The 22,506-nt window shown below is 41.3% G+C and overlaps 1 protein-coding gene across 5 annotated transcripts in view; it reads right to left on the minus strand.

Moving 5' to 3' along the window:
- Window positions 1-12,912: 12,912 nt before the first annotated feature.
- Window positions 12,913-22,506, minus strand: part of LOC139389306 (GTPase-activating protein and VPS9 domain-containing protein 1-like) — a 31,853-nt gene continuing 22,259 nt past the window's right edge. For 4 of the 5 annotated variants that reach the window (XM_071135932.1, XM_071135935.1, XM_071135934.1 and 1 more), the window contains 10 exons: window positions 21,295-21,363; window positions 21,080-21,202; window positions 20,875-20,992; window positions 20,565-20,677; window positions 20,111-20,270; window positions 18,066-18,253; window positions 17,519-17,732; window positions 17,220-17,292; window positions 16,900-17,097; window positions 12,919-16,547 (listed from right to left, as the gene is read on the minus strand). In XM_071135932.1, coding sequence (XP_070992033.1) covers window positions 16,407-16,547; window positions 16,900-17,097; window positions 17,220-17,292; window positions 17,519-17,732; window positions 18,066-18,253; window positions 20,111-20,270; window positions 20,565-20,677; window positions 20,875-20,992; window positions 21,080-21,202; window positions 21,295-21,363 — 1,397 coding nt within the window. In that variant the 3' untranslated portion in view covers window positions 12,919-16,406. Of the gene's footprint in view, window positions 16,548-16,899; window positions 17,098-17,219; window positions 17,293-17,518; window positions 17,733-18,065; window positions 18,254-20,110; window positions 20,271-20,564; window positions 20,678-20,874; window positions 20,993-21,079; window positions 21,203-21,294; window positions 21,364-22,506 lie in introns of all 5 variants that reach the window. The other variant, XM_071135936.1, reaches the window with a different exon arrangement.

The following is a 22,506-nucleotide window of genomic DNA, read 5'->3' on the forward strand; positions in this document are numbered from 1 at the left end:
CCTCGTTATTATTATTTTATTGTGTTACTTTTTTAAACGTTAGTTTATTTATTTATATATTTTTAGCATGTATTTTTTTACTTACTCTACATAAAAACTCTGCATTGTTGATTAAGGGCCTGTAAGTAAGCATTTCACGGTAAGGTCCACACCTGTTGTATTCGGCTCACGCGACAAATACAATTTGATTTGATTTGTACAGTCAGTATGTATTAATAAGGCTGAGAGCAGCAGCTATTGATCAAGCTACATTGTGTTTTTAGTGGTTGATCCACTTGGCTTCCAGAGCAAGAGTCAACCTGGAAGTGCAATGGGTGTTTAGGTCACAAAAGGCAGACAGGATAATAAGAGCAGACCAAGGTGACCAATCTGAGCTGGGTGTCTGTGCGCAGTCCACCTACAGCTAACGACAGACTGGAGCCTGGGCTGACACACTGTGCAGGGAATCAGGCTCTGAACCCTTTTAAGCTAGGGTTCGACAAACAGACTTGCACAGCAGAAAAATTCTGTGCAAGTCAAGTACCTTCAGGGCATACGGAGGGGAAGAGAGGGGGAGCGATCTAGGGCATCTGAAAAGGTAAATTAGTAGGGAGCTATGACTGGATTATGCAGGCAGCAAGAAATAAGTGTTTTAGTTATGCATTGACTCTAGAAATACATTTACAGTGCCTTCGGAAAGTATTCAGTCCCCTTGACTTATTCCCAATTTTGTTGCATTAAAGCCTTATTCTAAAATTAATTAAATAGTTTATCTACACACAATACTTCACTACCTCATAATGACAAAGCAAAAACAGGTTTTTAGGAATGTTGGCTGATTTATATATTTAAAAAAAAAAACGGAAATATCACATTTACATTAGTATTGAGACCCTTTACTCAGTATTTTGTTGAAGCACCTTTGGCAGCGGCTACAGCCTCGAGTCTTCTTGGGTATGAAGCTACAAGATTGGCACACCTGTATTTGAGGAGTTTGTCCCATTCTTCTTCCCATTCTCATTGCAGAACCTCTCAAACTCTGTCAGGTTGGATGGGGAGCGATGCTGCACAGCTATTTTCAGGTCTCTCCAGAGATATTGGACCGGGTTCAAGTCCCTGCTCTGGCTGGGCCACTCAAGGACATTCAGAGACTTGTCCTGAAGCCGCTCCTGCGTTGTATTGGCTGTGTGCTTAGGGTTGTTGTCCTGTTGGAAGGTTCTGAGCAATCTGGAGCAAGTTTTCATGAAGCATCTCTCTGTACTTTGCTCCATTCATCTTTGCCTAGATCCTGAATAGTCTCCCAGTCCCTGCCGCTGAAAAACATCCCCACAGCATGATGCTGCCACCACCATTCTTCACTGTAGGGATGGTGCCAGATTTCCTCCTGACCTGATGCTTGGCATTTAAGCCAAAGAGTTCAATCTTGGTTTCATCAGACCAGATAATCTTATTTCTCATGGTCTGGGAGTCTTTAGGTGCCTTTCGGCAAACTCCAAGCGGGCTGTCATTTGCCTTTTACTGAGGAATGGCTTCCGTCTGGCCACTCTACCATAAAGGCCCGATTGGTGGAGTTTTACAGAGATGGTTGTCCTTCTGGAAGGTTCTCCCATCTCTACAGAGGACCTCTAGAGCTTTGTCAGAGTGACTGTTGGGGTCTTGGTCACCTCCCTGACCATGGCCCTTCTCCCCCGATTGGTCAGTTTAGCTGGGCGGCCAGCTCTAGAAAGAGTCTTGGTGGTTCTAAACTTCTTCAATTTAAGAATGATGGAGGCCACTGTGTTCTTGGGGCCTTCAATGCTGCAGATATTTTTTGTTACCCTTCCTCAGATCTGTGCCTCGACACAATCTTGTATCAGAGCTCTACGGACAATTCCTTCAAACTCATGGCTTGTTTGTTTTTTGCTGTGGGACCTTTTATAGACAGTTGTGTGCCTTTCCAAATCATGTCCAATCAATTGAATTTACCACAGGTGGACTCCAATCAAGTTGTAGAAACATCTCAAGGATGATCAAAGTGTCTGAATACTTATTTAAATAAGGTATTTCTGTTTTTTATTTTTTAATGTCATTATGAGGTATTGTGTGTAGATTGCTGAGAATTTTAATTTATTTAATCGATTTTAGAATAAGGCTGTAATGTAACAACATTTGACTGAGGTTCACCACAATTTATATTGTTATATTCCTTTGCAAACAATTATGAATGTATTGGTTTTACTGTAACTATTTAAACGATACCCATAACATATCCATGACGTGTACTTCAACTATTTTGAAAAACAGCATTTAAGGTTACCATTTTGAATTGCTTAGATGAGTGACTTACTGTATTTTCTCCCACAAAAATCGTGTTGCCCACCATGGAATAATCTACCCTTCCAGGAGGATCATAAGCTTTACTGCATGCAGGAGCAGCAGAGTACTGTAGTTAAGTCTCAACAGACAGCTCTCCGCTCTCTCTTTCTCTCTCCACAGCAGAGAGAAGCCTGCTTCCCTCACTACAGCCTCCTATTCCCCCCTGGATGCCTGTAACCTGAATACCGGACAGCTAGCCTGGGTTCATGCAGATCCTTCACAGTGCATGGCTTCTCACTGAACCCTGCACTGACACAGAGCTGTAGTAAAATGTTAATGCCTTTGTGCAATGCCTAAAAGAGATGGATGGGACACAAGCACAAGAATTACTGACTTTTAAATGGCTCCAATTGTAAATTGTGTCAATGCTACTGTTTTTGTAGCATGCTTATTCATATATTTTAGATATAGACTGTGACAATGTAAGAGTATACAGAAATGTCAAACAGGGAAAGTGAAAAGCAGTTCTGCTCCTACCATCTTACATAATGAAGCAAGAGATAATTTAAATGTAATCTTTACACCTTGATTAAATGCCTTATTTTTAAATAGTGTATGATAGGGCAACTGTATGTCTGAAAAGGATAGGGATCTGAGGATACACGTATCTTCATGGGTTCTCTCCAATGACAGAAAACTCGATTCCTCCTGAAATGTGGATTGAACTCTTCCAAGATGAAGACATGACATGACATCTTCCGCTCACTTGATGTCAATGATAGGACAGCTCACTTCTAGATCGGGCACGTTGCCAGCCAGCCCTCCTCGGGTCCTGAGATCCAGTTGTCGTCTCAGAGCCCATATGAAAAAATACTATGGTATACTATGTTGAAATACTGTAGTATTTACTGTAGTTTTGGGGGCATGACTGTAGTATACTGTAGTAGTTACAGTTTACTACAGTATAAATACTGCAGTGAGGAAAAAACTGTAGTGTATACTATAGTAATTACTGTACTGTTTTTGTGGACTTTAATATACTGTAGAATTTACTGTATGTTTTGCAGACATTACTGTAGTATTTACTATAGTGTTTTTGTTTTATTATTTTTGACATAGCAGTGGGGGCTTTATCCTTCAGGAAACCTACTGGACAAAATACGAAAAGAGAAAATGTTCCATAACCTGTTGGTAGGTAGATAGGATTGAGGTCTGAAGAGAAAGTTCAGCACTTTGCTATTTTTTTCATAACCAGTAGGGACCACAAAATATGCTCTATACTTGGCATGTAGATTTCTCACTTATGGATGGCACAAATTGGGATATGGGGGATGTGAACGGGCAGGGTATATGCAAAATAAATACTGTAGTATATACTAGTAATTACAGTAGTGTTTTTGCAGACTGTGGTGTTTTTGTGGACATTACTGTAGTATTAACTGAAGTAATTGTTGCAGACAGTAGTGTTCATGCAAACGTTACTATAGTATTTACTGTAGTGTTATTGTGGTCTATACTATACTGTAGTATTTACTATAGTATTCTACATTATAATACAATATTCTATACTAAGTACTGCACATGATTGATATATACTACAGTGTGTAGTATAGTATTCTACAGTATACTACAGTTTACTGTAAAATCCTATAGTAAGTAATGTAGTATTCTATAGTAAACTGTAGCATTGTTTCATGTGGGAGCAGAGGCTGATGACACAGACAATGCCTAGGAAAGCCCATCAGCTATTGCTGAAAAGGGAAATCTGCAGTTGAAACCCTGTTATAGTTTAGAGACTATACAGTGTTTGTTAACAATTGAACAAAGATGTAAAACAAGCTTATATTTTGGGTTCTGATTGGTTGAGCTATATTTAATCGATTGCCCGATAGAAATGTAAAGGTCATTTCCGATTGAGCCGACATATGCAGCGTTTACCGTGAATCCAGTCTCTGTTTACGCGGGATCATTGCCTTGAAATTTAAATCACGCTGTAACTCTGAACTACCACAATACAGATTGAATAGATCCCTAAAACAGATGAGCTAAGCTCATGAGTCATGTATAAGTTATACTCTTCAAGAATCAATGGGTATATATCATGAATTTAAAAGTCAAAAAATGGATGTAGAAAATCGCAGATTGCCCTTTTAAGGACAGCATAACCAAAGTAGGTCACTCAATGACAGGGGAGGTACCCAAGACATCTTCAGTGCATGTGGGTGGGATGATCATCTAACCAATCCGATGCGCCCAGTCAAATCCCTTCTCAAGCTCACAACTGATCTGTGATATCCATCCTGACAGAGATCAACATAATCAGAAACAGCATCACATGCCCTGTCCAGATCATACTCACTGTGAAGGCCAGTCATTGACAGTACGTCCTGCTGGACAGCATGTGTGTAGTAGTAGCTGACGTTTTTGAGGAAATGATTCAGTTGAGAATAGTCTGTGGCACTTAGGCTGATTGTGACAGTATTGTGGGACTATGACTAGTTCATTTAACTGATGAATGGTACAGTTGAATAAGAAAGAAGTATCACTTTTTGACTGAATACATCACACACTCATGCACGAACGCACACACACACACAATTCACAAAACTGTATATTGCTGTAAACAATACAAAAGAGCTTTTCTCAGAAACATCAGCTCAATTCATTTAGAAGCATCATAGAAAAATGCATGGTTCAGGAATCACATCTTTCTCCAGGGGATTTTTTTTTTTAGAAAAGAAGTCTTCCCTAACTATGCTGCTTAATTGCAAGAACAAAGGAAAGTGCATGTACAGTAATAGCAGCATCTCATTGTTGCCATGTATGGGAATGCTATAATAATGTATGAAAGTGAAATGAGGGGTTTGTGCACCTTCACTTGTCAAGTCCACCAGGTAATTGCATGTTGATTGTTTCCATTTACATGATGGCTAAGTGCATCTAATTCTTGTTATATTTCCATTTCCATGGTTCAATTTGATGTCGCCACCTACACTTTCACCCGTAGGTGATTAGACATGCATAGAAAACTGTTTGTCTCAAATGGTGTAGGTAAGTGCAATTTTATGAAGGTGAGCTGTGTTCTAACCACCACAAGCACAGATGTAAATTACACCAATGCCTAATTAACACTTTTTGGTACACAATAAAGGAACATGACAGACACATTTAATTTCCTATCTCTTATTTCAGAACTAAACCACTTCTATTCACTGGCAAGGATGGATTTGGCAGGGCTGTCTTTGACCATACAGCCTAATTCAATGTTATATTATATCTGCCTCTCTGTCTGTGAGTCTAGGTTGATACAGTCTCCGAGGAACAAAAAATGTTCTCGAATAATTTTCCTGATCATGTTGATGAAATCAGCTTTTTTTATATTATGCACCAATGCCACAGGCTCCTCCATTTTTTTGTTGTCAATTATTTTGTACTGCATTTCAGTTTGTAGAATGGGTCTATTTACGTGAGACAGTGTGAGTTTTCAGCTGCATCATATCAGCGGGAGATCTCCATCACGTTGCCCATTCATTCCCAGTCTGTGTAGTTTGGGAATCATCATAGAGAAGAAAGCTGAGTTTCATTATTTACGCCTGTTATCACCTCAGGCACAGATACTCTGTATCCTCCTGAGTTTTAATCTGCTCGTCTCCCAGCATCCTCCAGGCTATTTCATTTAGGTTTTAATATGTGTATTTGACATTTTGTTCATTTAGCCTCTCCTTTAATTTAATTGACGTGCTGCTGCCTTGTGCTGTTGGTTTTCTCCTCGGTGAAAGGACTCCTTACAATTGCATGCCTACTTCTCATAGTTGGCCTATTGCTTATTCAACTTCTTCTCTTCACTGCATCCCCAGATGGAATAGGTTGATTAGTATTAGAGAGGAGGGAAGAAAAAAACAGAAATGGGACTTTTGAAAATTTGAACTAAAGTATTAATAGTGACCATTTAGACATACATAACACATAGACACACACACACACAGTCCAACTTCCAATGTATTTAGACAGTTGGTGTACTACTTTGAGCCATAAATATATAAATGTAAACCTATATGGGGTTAGATAGGGAGTTTTGCAATGCCATCATCAACTGTTTTACCACTTGAATGCATGCATGTATGAAAAGTAGTTAGGAATAGAGGAATTATAAAACAGTGGTGACCACAGACAGGTATGCTTATGTAAATATGTATCGATTCTGTCTGTCTACCTAGTAATTTGAATGTAGGGCTGTGTGATGGTAATATGCATTACTTCGAAAATAGCTTCGGCTGTGGCGATTTGTTTGAGAGCGCAACTGTGCAACGCTAATGGTGAACTGCCCAAATTAATGGGGACGCACACCTTTCATTATTACGATTAGATTAGGTGGCGCCAATTGATGGATTCACTTGTGGCCAAATTTACCGCATTACCGCGGTTCCCATCAATTTGGTTTAATACCAAATACAGGTCTTAATGTTATGGGCACTTGCTAAGTAGCTTTTTGTCTTTGTCAGTCATTCATTAATTGGAATGATAAGTTTACTTCTATCCTTAGGGATTTTGATATCATCTTTATTAAGTTGGGCACCACATAACCTAGCGGTTAAAAGCGTTGGGCCATTAACCGAAAGATTTCTGGTTCGAGTACCCGAGCCGACCGTGTGAAAAAGCTGTCGATGTTTAGGCCTACTTGGGCAAGGCAATTAAACCTTGTTGCTCTGGATAAGAGCGTCTGCTTAATGACTAAGATGTATATAGACAACAAATAAAGAACATAGGCTTCTCTACAAAGTAAAGTTTTATTGATCTAATAAATTAAAGATATAGACAATAATAATAAAGCGAATAGGCTTTATAAAATTTGTGAATAACTTACTTTCTAACGCTTTATTTGTCCATGCATTTAGATCTTATTTTTTTTAATAATCCACGTTCGCTCTATCATGGATATTGTTTACAATTACATCAACCGATATGCCTGTGTCCATATAGACTTTTAACTTGGTAATGTTCCATAGGTCCCTGGTGTTCTTTGTCTAAGCTCAGCTCAGGAGACCGTCGTCGGGAATGGTGCGTCTGCCATCTGCAGGAGAGCGACCGCACGCCACATTAAATGACCGTTCCATTGGCCACAGTCCACACATTCAGACGTTCTCAAGGCTGCACCTCTTCTTTTCAGACTATTGATTTACCACATATCGTTAAAAAGGAAAGTGCACTAAACATGTCCAGTTAGAGTGAACCTTCATTTCTCTCAGTTCCCATGGTTTGGGTAGGCCTATTTTCCATTACAAAACGTCAATTAACACAGTGGAGGCCCACTGTACACTAGTATCCTAAATTCCTCTCTGAAGCTAACCTTTCAAATATTGATTGGTGAGGCTTACAGAAATGTACCATGGTACTGCTATGGTACTTTAATTCATACCATAGTACTACTATGGTACTGGCATAGATGTGGATCATGGAAATATCATGGTTTTAAAATGCGTTATAGCATACATTCTACCACAGTAACGCACCATTATGATAAATGGTACCAAAAATGATCATATGGTCCCATCTTTATCAATGTGTTAGTTACCATAGTACAATTGCAGTATAATGCATTAACCCCCTGATTTCAAAAGAGGTTGGTTGGCATTATATTGATTAATCTATATACCATTATAGGCTAGTTTCTGATAAAGTCAGAGGCAGGCTACTAGTGGTCCTGGTTTGTCTGTAACATCAAATAAAAAGGGAAATAGTTGCTGTTAAAAAGGAGTAATACCTTCTATATTAATAGTACCGTTTTTTTCTCATGTTTGGGTTCCCTGTGTTGCCAACCTGAAATATCGATCATGTGAGATTTTGTAAAGTCATTTTGGGCATTTTGTAATCATTTTCAGTATTTATAGTCAAGGGGTGTTACTCTTGTTTTGGCCCGCAGAGGGAGCCGCTCGTTGCGCTAGCCTGCCTCGTCAGTGAGTCAGTTGAATGAGATCCAACTGAAAACTAAAGAGTGAAGCACCAGATAAACGAAATATTTTAAACGTTATTATCACGACGAGTGAGTTATAACGCATATGATATGAAACCAAGTTAGACGGAGTGTAATGATCTGATTGTTGTTATTTTTTGACGATTCTTAATGAATAAAAAAAAAAAAAACGTAGTTAGCTCCAGTCAAGCTAACCTGTCTATTCATGGCAGCAGGACCACCGAAACTTCACACAGTGTAAACAAAGAGAAACATTGTAACTCGCTGTTTTAATGGATATGTTGAGAATTACATGATGGAAATGTATCTATGAGATATTATGATAATTTATACATTTTTGCAAATAGTTTTTTAGTATGTTGACTATTTAGAATTGTATAAGACTAGCCAAGTCAGTTGAATGAGAGAGAGACAACTGAAAACTGTAATGAAGAGAGAAGCACCAGATTAAATAACTTTTTTATATCTTCAAGGTGTCAGACTCAATTCTTCTCACCATACCCTATCCAGGTTTTTATTTTATTTTTATTTAAGCTTTATTTACCTAGGCAAGTCAGTTAAGAACACATGCATATTTACAATGACGGCCTACCCCAGCCAAACCCGGATGACGCTGGGCCAATTGTGCGCCGCCCTATGGGACTCCCAATCACAGCCGGTTGTGATACAGCCTGGAATCAAACCAGGGTCTGTAGTGGCGCCTCTAGCACTGAGATGCAGTGCCTTAGACTGCTGCGCCAATCAGGAGCCAGGTCCCCAGGTTTAAGAGGATGCACTACTCTATTGGACCATGTGTGTTGTGGTTTTTTACTATGACCTGAAGGGGTTTAAGAGGGTACTACACCTAGACTTTGCCATTGCAGAGCGGGTAGTCAATGTTGCATTATGTGAGTACCTACCATAAATTACTATGTTTTTGGTCACTTTAACCCAACAATGGTGGGACACTTCACCTCAAAACTGGTGGGACACACACCATCATAATACATTGTAAACAACTACCATGTTTCACTACATGCTGTTAGTACAAAACCATGCTATTCATTTTAATTGTACTACCATGGTTCATTTTTGTACCATGGTAGCTAGTATACTGAACAAAAACATAAAGGCAACATGCAACAATGTCAAAGATTTTACTGAGTTACAGTTCATGTAAGGAATTCAGTCAATTGAAATAAATAAATTAGGCCCTAATCTATGGATTTCACATGACTGAGAATACAGACATGCATCCGTTGGTCACCGATACCTTAAAGAAAAAAGTAGGGGCGTGGATCATAAAACCAGTCAGTATCTGGTGTGACCACCATTTGCCTCATGCAGCGGGACACATCTCCTTCACATAGAGTTGAGAGCAACTTCGCACCACCATTGAAGAAGAGTGGGACAGGCCACAATCAACAGCCTGACTGTTGATTGTGGCCTGTCCCACTCTTCTTCAATGGTGGTGCGAAGTTGCTGGATATTGTTGGGGAATGGAACACGCTGTCGTACATGTCGATCCAGAGCATCCCAAACATGCTCAATGGATGACATGTCTGGTGATTATGCAGGCCATGAAAGAACTGGGACATTTTCAGCTTCCAGGAATTGTGTACAGATCCTTGTGACATGGGGCTGTGCATAATCATGCTGAAACATGAGATGATGACGGCGGATGAATGGCACGACAATGGGCCTCAGGATCTCGTCACGGCATCTCTATGCATTCAAATAGCCATTGATAAAATGCAATCGTGTTCGTTGTCCGTAGCTTATGTCTGCCCCTACCATAACCCCACCGTCACCATGGGGCACTCTGTTCACAATGTTCACAGAGGCAAACCGCTCGCCCAGACGATGCCATACATATGGTCTGCGATTGTGAGACCGGTTGGACGTACTGCCAAATTCTCAAAAATTACGTTGGAGGCTGTTTATGGTAGAGAAATTAATATTAGATTATCTGGCAACAGCTCTGGTGGACAATCCTGCAGTCAGCATGCCAATTGCACACTCCCTCAAAACTTGAGACATCTGTGGCATTGTGTTGTGTGACAAAACTACACATTTTAAAGTAGCCTTTTATTGTCCCCTGCACAAGGTGAACCTGTGTAATGATCATGCTATTTAATCAGCTTCTTGAAATGCCACACCTGTCAGCTGGATGGATTATCTTGGTAAAGGAGAAATGCTCACTAATAGGGATGTAAACAAATTTGTGCACAAAATTTGAGAGAAATAAGCTTTTTGTGTGTATGGAACATTTCTGGGATCTTTTATTTCAGCTCACGAAACATGGAACCAACACTTAACATGTGGTGTTCATCACTACCATAGCACAGAAATACCATGGTATTTGTGATCAAAATATCTTTATAGTACCATGGTATTTTTTAATTGTACTATCATGGTACATTTTTGTAATGGACAGTATTAATATCTACCAAATCGTGAAATAAATTAGCAAAGAAAAAAGAGCCTCTCAATAATTGAGTTTGTTCTAAGTTCACTGAGGTCAGACTTACATTACATTTGCAAACACTATTCAATTCCCTCCTAATTCAAGGAACTCAATGCACTGAGGCTGGACTACAGTATGTCCCCTGTAATAAATGTTATCATTAGAGAATATAGATGACCACAGTACTCTATTTTGTCTATAGACCTGTAACACAGATATAATTTAACCTCTCAATGTAGGCTACTAGTGGAGGAGCAAGGAGAGATATGACTCTCCATGGTTCCCCCAGAGTCAATGGAAGTGTTTGGTGCAGACCAGTGTGTGTGAAGTCATGCACAAGCCCCGCTGGACTGATCATCTGTTATTCCAGAGCCATCTGGGCCAGGCTCCAGGGCTGTTTATATCCTCAACAATCTGACATCAATATGAAACAACAGTTGCGTCAGAGAAGCCCAGTCCACATTTTCTTCAATTCATCCACCAAAAAATAAAAACTGCAAGCATCTTTTGTATCTAATTTAAACATCAGCATAGAACAAAATGTATGCTGTTGCCCATACAGCAGAGGAAATTAGAGTGGTCTAATATGACCACATTGGGATCATGTACAAGCAGAGAAGGGGGAAACAAAGACCTCATCCTCCATGTATCTGAAATCAACAGAGTAACAAATAAACAAAAGAGCCAATCTGCAAATGAGGCCAGTTTAGCCATTGGCTTATTATTCCATCTAATAAACTTCACAACATTTTGTATTTAAATGAACAATTGGGAGATATCAGGAGATGCAAGGCACCCCACGAGTAGTTATGATCTTGCTCGAATGCCCTCTCCAACAGTTATGTTCCATGTAAAAAATGTGGTCAACATGAACCACCTATTGTGCAGCCTAAATCTCAGAATTTCTCAGAACCTAAATCTGAATTAGGAAAAGGAGGACCGAGCACGCCCCCATTCTCATCGACAAGGCTGTAGTGGAGCAGGTTGAGAGCTTCAAGTTCCTTGGTGTCCACATCAACAACAAACTAGAATGGTCCAAACACACCAAGACAGTCGTGAAGAGGGCACGACAAAGCCTATTCCCCCTCAGGAAACTAAAAAGATTTGGCATGGGTCCTGAGATCCTCAAAAGATTCTACAGCTGCAACATCACTGCCTGGTACAGCAATTGCTCGGCCTCTGACCGCAAGGCACTACAAAGGGTAGTGCGTACGGCCCAGTACTTCACTGGGGCTAAGATGCCTGCCATCCAGGACCTCCACACCAGGCAGTGTCAAAGGAAGGCCCTAAAAATTGTCAAAGACCGCAGCCACAGACTGTTCTCTCTACTACCGCATGGCAAGCACACTGCCTTTCTCTCTACTACCAGTGCCAAGTCTAGGACAAAAAGGATTCTCAACAGTTTTTTACCCCTAAGCCATAAGACTCCTGAACAGGTAAACAAATGGCTAACTGGACAATTTGCATTGTGAGCCCCCCCCCCACAACCCATCTTTTTTACACTGCTGCTACTCTGTTTATCATATATGCATAGTCACTATAACTACACACTCATGTACATACTAACTCAATTGGGCCGACCAACCACTGCTCCCGCACATTGGCTAACCAGGCTATCTGCATTGTGTCCCACCCACCACCCCCTCTTTTACACTACTGTTACTCTGTTCATCATATATGCATAGTCATAGTTAACCATATCTACATGTACATATTACCTCAACCAGCCTGACTAACCGGTGTCTACGTAGCCTCGCTACTGTTTTTCCACTCTTTTTACTGGTGTCTTTATTTCTTTATTTACCCATTGTTCACCTAATACCTTTTTTGCACTATTGGTTAGAGCCTGTAAGTAAGCATTTCACTAAAGTCTACACCTTGCACGTGACAAAAACTTTGATTTGAATTACAGAGCTCTCTCTCCCATAGCATATTTATGCATTTTATTTAACCTTTATTTAACTAGGCAAGTCAGCTAAGAACAGATTCTTATCTACAATGGCCTACACCGGCCAAACCCGGACGACACACGTCCGGTTGTGATACAGCCTGGATTCGAACCAGGGTGTCTGTAGTGACGCCTCTAGCACTGAGATGCAGTGCCTTAGACCACCGCCACTCGGGAGCGAAATGGAACAAGACTAAACTACAGCATACACCTTCCCTCCGTCCACAAGAGAGCCCTCACATACTATTACCTGCATGCACAGAAATAACAGGATACAGGTACAGAAAAATGCATTTTATTGTTTTAAAGAATTATATGATACATGAATCACCTTAAAGACAAACGCCTTCCCCTTCGCATGTCATAATTGTGCAAGCTTACAAATGTAAAATTGATTATTTTCTGCTTGTTCTGCCTACTCTGTACAGGGACTAGAGCACAGAGAGGATTGTAAAGCTTTGAAGACCAGATTTCCATAGTCAAGTCTCTTTTAGTCCACCATTCTGGCAACTGTCCACTTGTTTGCATACAATCAATGCTAAACTCAGGCTATAGTACAGAATTATTCTCAATGTTAGGATGTGTATTTGTACTTTAACTTCACAATGTGAGGTATTCTGTCACTGTGTATGAACAGTATGAATCAGGTCAGACACAAAGGCTGGTTGTAGTTTTCTAGCTATTGAAAAGTATATTTGTTCACTGATATGTAGAAGGCAACATTAATACACAAGCCAGGTCCAGATTGTTTGATCACATTGGTCTGTACTGTACATACTTCTAAAGTGACATCACATAAACACTTCTGGTTACAGTCTATCTACATTTTGTGACCAATCAGTACATGGGTGTTTTTTCAAACAGGTTAAACAGCAGTATCATCTATTTTGCACAGGTGTATTTAAAAACCATTAGATGCTGTACACACATTACTCAAAAAACAGGAACATAAGTCAGGAAATGTGGAGACAACACTAATATCACAACTTGAGATTGCTTATAAATGTGTGTCCTTGACTGATGTTATTGGATAAAGTGTAACAGTCAGACCTAGCTAAGCTACCCATAGAAATCTCTGTTACAGTATCATTTGTAATGTCAGAGGCTTTAGTTAAAACGAGTGTGACTCATTACTAAAGAGCAGAGTAGAAAACACGTGAAGTTCTGCATGTCAAATGTACGGAGCAAGCTTCGCTTACCTTGTACAAAAAAATCCAGAGTAATTAAGCTCCGAACATTGAAAAAGAAATTACATCAGTGAGACAGACAAAAGAAAACCCAGCCTCATTCTTCACAACCCTTTCAGAACTGAGTTCGAAATTAACTTTAGAAATATTTTAGGTTTTTCACCAACAAAGATTTACTGCTCATCGAGGAGTACTGTAGCTACAGTAAGGAGATCGTCCTGACATTGTGAAAGAGGAGGAAGAGGGTGGACCTCTCAAAAAAACACTTAAACCAACATATCACACATTCACTGTACAAACCTCTCACGCAACATAGCCCACATTATCCCACACTGCCTTTTTCAAATGGTCAGTAACATATCAGATAGTGTTCTGATTATTTGCTCTTTTTGTTGTGCGGTCTATTAATGGGATACTGTTTGAAAGTAGTGATTTAAAAGAGAAAATAAGACATACACTTGGCACAATGCAAAGTTGCACAAACAGAGGGGGCAGTGTTCCTGCTTTTTGTAGCTGCAACAAACAGATGATTTTATGAGTTTTGGTGCCTTTGGCTGTAAGTGATTAGAAACATGCCTGTAAATGAAAGAACATGAAACTGGAATATCCCTGCACTCTAAAATGAAAGAAGAAATCAAATAATACAAGAGTGCATATACATTTAAAAGTCCCTTTCTTGATCGTGTGAGGAGGTAAAGAGCTAATCCAATCACTGGTCTTTCTGCTCTATGCTGAAACATGCATGCATTATAACAGCTTCAACTACAGAAAAAGTCAACTTGTTCATTTGGAAATGCTTTACTACCTTGTTAAACCATGTAATTGCAAGAGAGCAGTCATCAGTGTCAATAGAGGAAGCTGATGCTAAACAGTGAATACCTGTTCCATTACTCTTCATATCCAACCAATATTAAAGAGTATTGTGCACAAACAGAAACGTCAGGCTCATTGGTTCTAACTTTGAGGTAGGATATTAAATATTGAAGGGGAAAACGAAAAGGGGATGAGTGCAAAGGGAATGAACCGAAACAACCAGTGGTGTTCCACTCCCAGCACTAAGGTTGTTAAGAGGTTTCTCAGAGAGACCAGCTGTGGGGATCAAAGGTGATAATGCAGGGGTGGGCAATAATTTAGGCTTGAAGGCTTTTCAAAATTCAGTGGAGAGGCACACAGATTTTTTTCCTGGACCGATTTGTTCGTCAAAAGTAATTCGCTGGCAGTTAATTGAAAACGTATAGGTCATTATAACATTTGAATTTTTACATACTTGATCTTGTTTTAGACGTTCAAGAGTGGCCTGGATTATTTTTTAACCCAATAATAATAATAATAATAATTTCCCCAAAATATATATTTTTTTATTACTCAAACCTCCCGCGGGGCCAGACTGGATAGGGCTCGCAGGCCGGGCTGTATGTTGCCCACCCCTGTGATAATGGTATGGGGAACTAATGCCTATCCTTTATGGAAAACCAAAAGCAGAACCCTCATTCTCAAGAAAACATGTTTTTTTAAGTAAAAAAAAAAAAAAAAAGACTTACACAAAGTGGCCCTCCTCAAGGCACATTTCAGTATTTCTAAAAATACCAGCACTACTGATATTGTGCAGGAGCTGATCAGTGGTGACCCTGTCTATAAGCTGTAGCAAACAGCCAACAACTTATCCTGGGGGCTTCTCAGTCTGAGGACAATGCTGTGCTTGCCCTCCTAACAATATTAAAATATCTCAACCCTTACAGCTGCCTTAAATCTCCTAAATAGGCATGATGTGTGATTTCATTTATAGAAATAAAATACAATTCCATTAAATAGAATGAAAGAAATAAATACATTTTATATATAAATATGTGGGCCCTTCTGTCCAAATTGCCACGGAAAGTATTTAGGGAAGGATGAACCGAATAATGAATACATCTGTTTACATTTTATGAAAAAATCTGTCCTATTATTGATGTGCTAATGTCAAAAAAATATATACTAATATTAGCAGGATTTTTTGGGTTGATTTTATAATTTACTTGAGTCACTAATACTCAGTCAGTATCTATTGAGTTATGTGATTCCCCAGGATACGATGCATCTTGAAGAGCATTAGGATGAAGAGTATTTCAGGGGAAAGATTGCACAATTTAACAACCTTTCTCTCTCGCTCACCTTCAGGTAGTCCCCCTTCCACAACATATATCTGAGATCATCTCTAGGAAACATGGTCCCTTTTCATCTGGTTAGACGCTTTCATCAGTCAATTTAACGTCAGAATCGTAACTTTAGATATAACATTCAAGACATAGACCCCCACACCTCACCATGACTAGAGACAAGAGATTAAATGAAAAATGCTAATTAGTTTAAGTTCAAAGTTAACATCTGCCATTTTTTCCAAGGACTTTTTCTCCATGATAAAACCTGGATTTTGTCCACATAATAATCATATATACTTTTTAAATCTCTCAAAGTCTCTGACTATGTACAGCTATACAGACAGGGTGTGGGTCTGGGTCCTGGGGAGCAGAGGGAGAAGGTTGGTTGGGAAGTCTCCCAGTCTCCCATCTCCTTCCCCATACAGGTGGCGGTTCTGCTTCACTTGCGATCATCGATGGTCTTAATGAATTCCACTGCCGCGGTGAACTGCATCCACCAATAGCACTCCTCCCCACTCAGCCGGCTGGCGTAGAAATTATTGATGTACTGAATAGTGGACAGCAGGCAGGGCGGGTTTGCCTGGGGGGTAGGGGGGGCTCACATTAACCACAGAGAGCCATACGCCAGGCCATGTATAATACATGCCATTGGGTAAATGTCTATACAGGTTATCATACAGCAAGATCTTCATGCTACTACACATGTACTATACAGCTGTCAATGTGAGAAAGGATTGTCAGAATGTGTGCTGAGGATTCAGTTTCTCCCTCTGTGCATTAGGGAGACTGGGTTCATACTTCTAGCAAGGCCTTTTGCTCACAGTTGAAGCAGTTTGACCATTTAATGAGGTATAATTTGTGTTATCTAAAGTGAATATGATATTGACGTAAACATCTCAGTAACTTTATATCAATGTGCGATGGATGCTCACCTTTATCAGGACAAAGACAAGCACAGGGACGAAGTCGTCAGCTCCAGGGACAGAGTCCTCGTTGGCCAGACTCAGGAGGTTCATGATGGTGGAACACATGCGCAGGATACACTGCACTTTGTCCCGAGGAGTCTTGTAGGCACTGATGGTCCGGATCTCTGACTGGGCAGACGGCCAGGGAGCCTCCCTCGCATACACCTGGAGCCAGACAGAAAAAAGCATTCAACATGTCAACTCTGTTGACTCTCTCCAAACATCAATACAAAATGAAAAAAATGACTGATGGACAATTGAGGGGATACAAATCTGTGGGGAGTTACCTCTGGGATTTGAAGAGCTTTGTGATTTGCCGTCACCACCTTTGAGAGACGCGCTATGTGTTCCTGTAGAAGCCTAGAGGGGGGAACATAGTGTATTGACTGTTCACTTAATATAAGCTTGAAACCTACTACTATAGCAATACAGTGTAATCTTCATTCAAATCTGTAAAGGATAATGACGTAAACTAGCATCCGAGGAGGACAGGAAGCTGGGTAATTTCTAAGCATGAGTGGCAGCAGCCACACGAATGCTGGGGCCATGTGACCGAGGTGAGGTGGCTGCGGTCACAGTTACTCACTGGTCTCTCAGGATGTCCCCGTCCTGGTTGGGGTAGAAGGCCAGCTTGAAGATGCGGTTCATGACGCTGCGCTCTATGGCCATCTGGGCATCCTGCAGCTGGTCCTCGCTGGCGTACTGCCAGATGGCATCATGGGCCATGGCCCCGTACAGGTAGCGCAGGAAGTCCTCCACCGCCGCCGTCTTGTCGTCTGACGCTGTGCACCCCTGGAAGGCTGGGGGGGGGGGGGGGGGGGGAATCAGAGATAGACACACTGAGCACTGGAACAGAAACTGAACACTGACAGACACACTGGGTACTGTTCACCCCTGGAAGGTTGGGGGAAGAACCTGAGGTACAGACACACTGAGCAATTAGAGTATTTTAGAGGTTCCAGATTGTAAATGAAACACTGCAATGTGATGCAGGTAGTTAGGTTGAATTTCAGTGTCTGTATTTTGAATTCCATACTATGGCCCTTCAGAGGTCAATCAACTAGCAGAGACACCATCAGTCAATTCATGGTTCCAAAGTCCCAGTCAGTACATCAGTAATAAGGAGCAGAGACCTTTGATGAAGTCCAGGGACTTCGCCTCCATGTGTTCCAGTAGGAGGCGAACACATACTGTGGTGAAGTAGCGGTTAGCCACCTCCTTGTCCCTCAGCACCCGCTGCAGCAGCCGCTCCAGGTGGGCCTGGGACGTCTGCAGGCCTTGTCGACACCGCGTCAGATAAGCTATGTAGGGCGCCCGCTTCCTAACGGGGGAGGGGGGGGGGGACAACATGCAGGCATTACGGATTATGCTTCTGAACAGTTGCATTCGGTGACAAAATTAGATAGCCTATCAATGAATGTTGTGAGTAACGTCCGATTACAGTAGTACTATCTGAATGTTTATGTTAGCCTTCCAAATAGAGCTACAGTTGAAGTCGGAAGTTGAAATGTATTTGGCTAAGGTGTAGGTAAACTCAGTTTTTCACAATTCCTGACATTTAATCCTAGTAAAAAATACCATGTCTTAGGTCAGTTAGGATCACCACTTTATTTTAAGAATGTGAAATGTCAGAATAATACCAGAGAGAATTATTTATTTCAGCTTTTATTTCTTTCATCACACTCCCAGTGGGTCAGAAGTTTACATACACTCCAATAGTATTTGGTAGCATTGCCTTTACAATTGTTAAACTTGGGTCAAATGTTTTTAGGTAGCTTTCCACAATAAGTTGGGTGAATTTTTGGCTCAATCCTCCTGACAGAGCAGGTTTGTATCCTTGCTCGCACATGCTTTTTCAGTTCTGCCCACACATTTTCTATGGGATTGAGATCAGGGCTTTGTGATGACCACTCCAATACCTGGACTTTGTTGTCCTTAAGCCATTTTGCCACAACTTTGGAAGTATGCTTGGGGTCATTATCCATTTGGAAGACCCATTTGCGACCAAGCTTTAACTTCCTGACTGTCTTGAGATGTTGCTTCAATATATCCACAATTTTCTTTCTTCATGATGTCATCTATTTTGTGAAGTGCACCAGTCCCACCTGCAGCAAAGCACCCCCACAACATGATGCTGACACCCCCGTGCTTCACGGTTGGGATTGTGTTCTTCAGCTTGCAAGCCTCCCCATTTTTCCTCCAAACATAACGATGGTCATTATGGCCAAATATAACTATTTTTGTTTCATCAGACCAGAGGACATTTCTCCAAAAAGTATGATCTTTGTCCCCATGTGCAGTTGCAAACCATAGTTTGGCTTTCTTATGGCGTTTTTGGAGCAGTGGCTTCTTCCTTGCTGAGCGGCCTTTCAGGTTATGTCGATATAGGACTCGTTTTACTGTGGATATAGATACTTTTGAACCGGTTTCCTCCAGCATCTTCACAAGGTCCTTTGCTGTTGTTCTGGGATTGATTTGCACTTTTTGCACCAAAGTAAGTTCATCTCTAGGAGACAGAACACATCTCCTTCCTGAGCGGTATGACAGCTGCGTGGTCCCATGGTGTTTATACTTGCATACTGTTGTTTGTACAGATGAACGTGGTACCTTCAGGCGTTTGGAAATTGCTCCCAAGGATGAACCAGACTTGTGGAGGTCTACAATTTTTTTCTGGGGTCTTGGCTGATTTCCTTTGATTTTCCCATGATTTCAAGCAAAGAGGCACTGAGTTTGAAGGTCGGCCTTGAAATACATTCACAGGTACACCTCCAATTGACTCAAAATATGTCTATTAGCCTATCAGAAGCTGTTCCAAGCTGTTTAAAGGCACAGTCAACTTAGTGTATGTAAACTTCTGACCCACTGGAATTGTGATAGTGAATTTTAAGTGAAATAATCTGTCTGTAAACAATTGTTGGAAAAATTACTTGTGTCATGCACAAAGTAGATGTCCTAACTGACTTGCCCAAACAATAGTTTGTTAACAAGAAATTTGGGAAGTGGTTGAAAAACTAGTTTTAATGACTCCAACCTAAGTGTATGTAAACTCCCAACTTCAACTGTACATATTTCAAACAAAACAATACAAAGTTCAGTGGTACAGTTGATATGTCCTTGCAGCAATAGCAGTGAATGTGCAGTGCTGCTCCTTTTGCAGCGTCTCTTCCTCCACAGTTACCTGTAATCCTCGGCGATGGCTGCCAGCAGCTTCCTGCAGGTACGTGCGTCGAAGCGGCTGACGCAGCGAGTGGTCTCCTGGATCTGGGCCATCTGGTTCTTATCCTGCAGGTTGATGGCCTCCGCCAGCTGGACCTTCAGGAAGCACACGATCTCATTGTCTGGGAAGGAGACGGGAGACAGACAGCGGTGGGTGAGACGCTCAGACACACTGGCCCCTCGCTGAGAGAAGGACTACTGCTGTAATCGGATCAGCCTGCCATGCTCCCCCCTGACATGTGAATGTGACTGATGACTACCAAGAGAGTGTCTTATGGATTTCAAATGTAACCATTTCAAAGGATGTCACTTTCTATTGTGTAGTCATGTCCTGCTGGTAAACGTGCAGCGGGCAGGCTTACTTACAGGAATGAATGTGGCCAGATATAACATGGCCAGAAATAATAGAATGGTACCTTCAGAGTCCGTGTGGTCTGGCAGCCCATTGCGTGTGGTGGCAGGAGCCATGAGGGGGAAAGCCACAGAGTCTGCTGAACACAAGGCCAGTCTCAACTTCTTCTTTGCATCACTGCAACATATGAGCAGAAAAAAGGAAAATGGAGATTTGGTTTGTTTCTTATCACTTTTGTCTTGTGTCAATTTTCATGCCTCTGAAGCACCTCTTGTTAATAAAGCATTGCATGAAAGCTGAAATATTAACACATTTAGTATTATTACTGTTATCTTAGGTGTGTGACTTATGTCGGCTGTTAAGGGTTTACTGACCTGAATGAGAACTTGCTGGAGTCGTGTTGCTGGGCTGTCTGGCTGGCTGAGTCTGGCAGGTCGTCTGTGGACATGTTCTGCAGAGCTTCGTCGTGTAAACCCTCCTCTCCACACAGCTCTGTGCACAACACATTCACACGCTCAAATTAATTCACTGAATGTGTGTGTGTGTGTGTGTTTATGTGTGTGTGAGAAAGACACTGACCTCCTGTAGTGTCATAGGCTGCAGCGGTGGCTCCTTCACTAGGGCTGGTCCTCTTGATGTTCCTGTATTTGTCCAGGATGTCTTCTGCTGCCTGGGCCTGGGAGTTCCTGGACAGAGTGTCATCTGACAAACACACAGGACGCATTTGGGTTAAACCTACCATGGGAAACACCCCCCCCCCCAATATCTGAGTGCAATGACAAATCAGAACAGACCTTGTGGGACGCGTTCATGGCCCACATCGTCTTTCTCCTGCCTGTCCCTTTTCCGGAAGGCTATCGGAGCTGTGGAGAGAGCATAATGAGTGGGCTAGGAGAAGTGATGCTCTGCTCTCACTCTCTCTGGACCGCAGTCTCATCATGACTCACTTCATGACTGCAGAACAAGAAGTGTTGTTGCACACATTTACAGTGGTTTTTACCATTGACTAACAATGTAGATGAGACATGCACACAGTAGCATAGCAGCATATAAACTGAACAAAATTAAGATGTATCCCTATTCTGAATGTACGATAATAGCAAAGGAATGCTAGAGAGGTAAATAAAAGCAAAATGGCTAAAATAATACAACTGCCAGACCGTAATGGACAAAACATGTCAGATTCACCCGAGTGTAGAAAACATTAGGAACATTTCCAATGACAGGCTGACCAGGTGAAAGCTATGATCCCTTATTGATTTCACTTGTTAAAGCCACTTCAAAATCAGTGTAGATGAAGGGGAGGAGACAGGTTAAATAAGGATTTTTAAGCCTTGAAACAATTCAGACATGGATTATGTATGTGTACCATTTAGAGGGTGAATGGGTAAGACAAAATATTGAAGTGCCTTTGAACGGGGTATGGCAGCATGTGCCAGGAATTGTGTCAAGAACTGCAACACTGCTGGGTTTCACACGCTCAACAGTTCTGTGCATATCAAGAATGATCCACCACCCAAAGGACATCCAGGGAACTTGACACAACTGTGGGAAGCATTGGCCAGCATCCCTGTGGAACGCTTTTGTAGTCCATACCCTGACGAATTGAGGCTGTTCTGAGGGCAAAACGGGGTACAACTCCTCAATATTAGGAAAGTGTTCCCAATGTTTTGTAAACTCAGTGTACACATACATACATACATACATACATACATATGCAAATAAGCAGGCGAGGCTATTAACACACGAGTGTCAAAAGAACAAACAGGGGGTCTAGATCCAGATGACAGAATAATCTTACAGGTCGGTATTTACAGCCAGAGAACGTGGAGAGGTATAGTAATGTATAAATGCGTTGCCATTCTGCGAGCCCTAATGCTGCATTGCAAACATTACAGTACAGAAAAATGGGGGCATCCAAAAGAAATGCATGAATGAGGAGCCGGGACATCAACTCAGGCAGCACCATGTCACATCACAGCTCTCTCTATCACAAAGGGCCACGT

The sequence above is a fragment of the Oncorhynchus clarkii genome, chromosome 30 (assembly GCF_045791955.1).
Source record: "Oncorhynchus clarkii lewisi isolate Uvic-CL-2024 chromosome 30, UVic_Ocla_1.0, whole genome shotgun sequence".
Taxonomy (NCBI): Eukaryota; Metazoa; Chordata; class Actinopteri; order Salmoniformes; family Salmonidae; genus Oncorhynchus; species Oncorhynchus clarkii.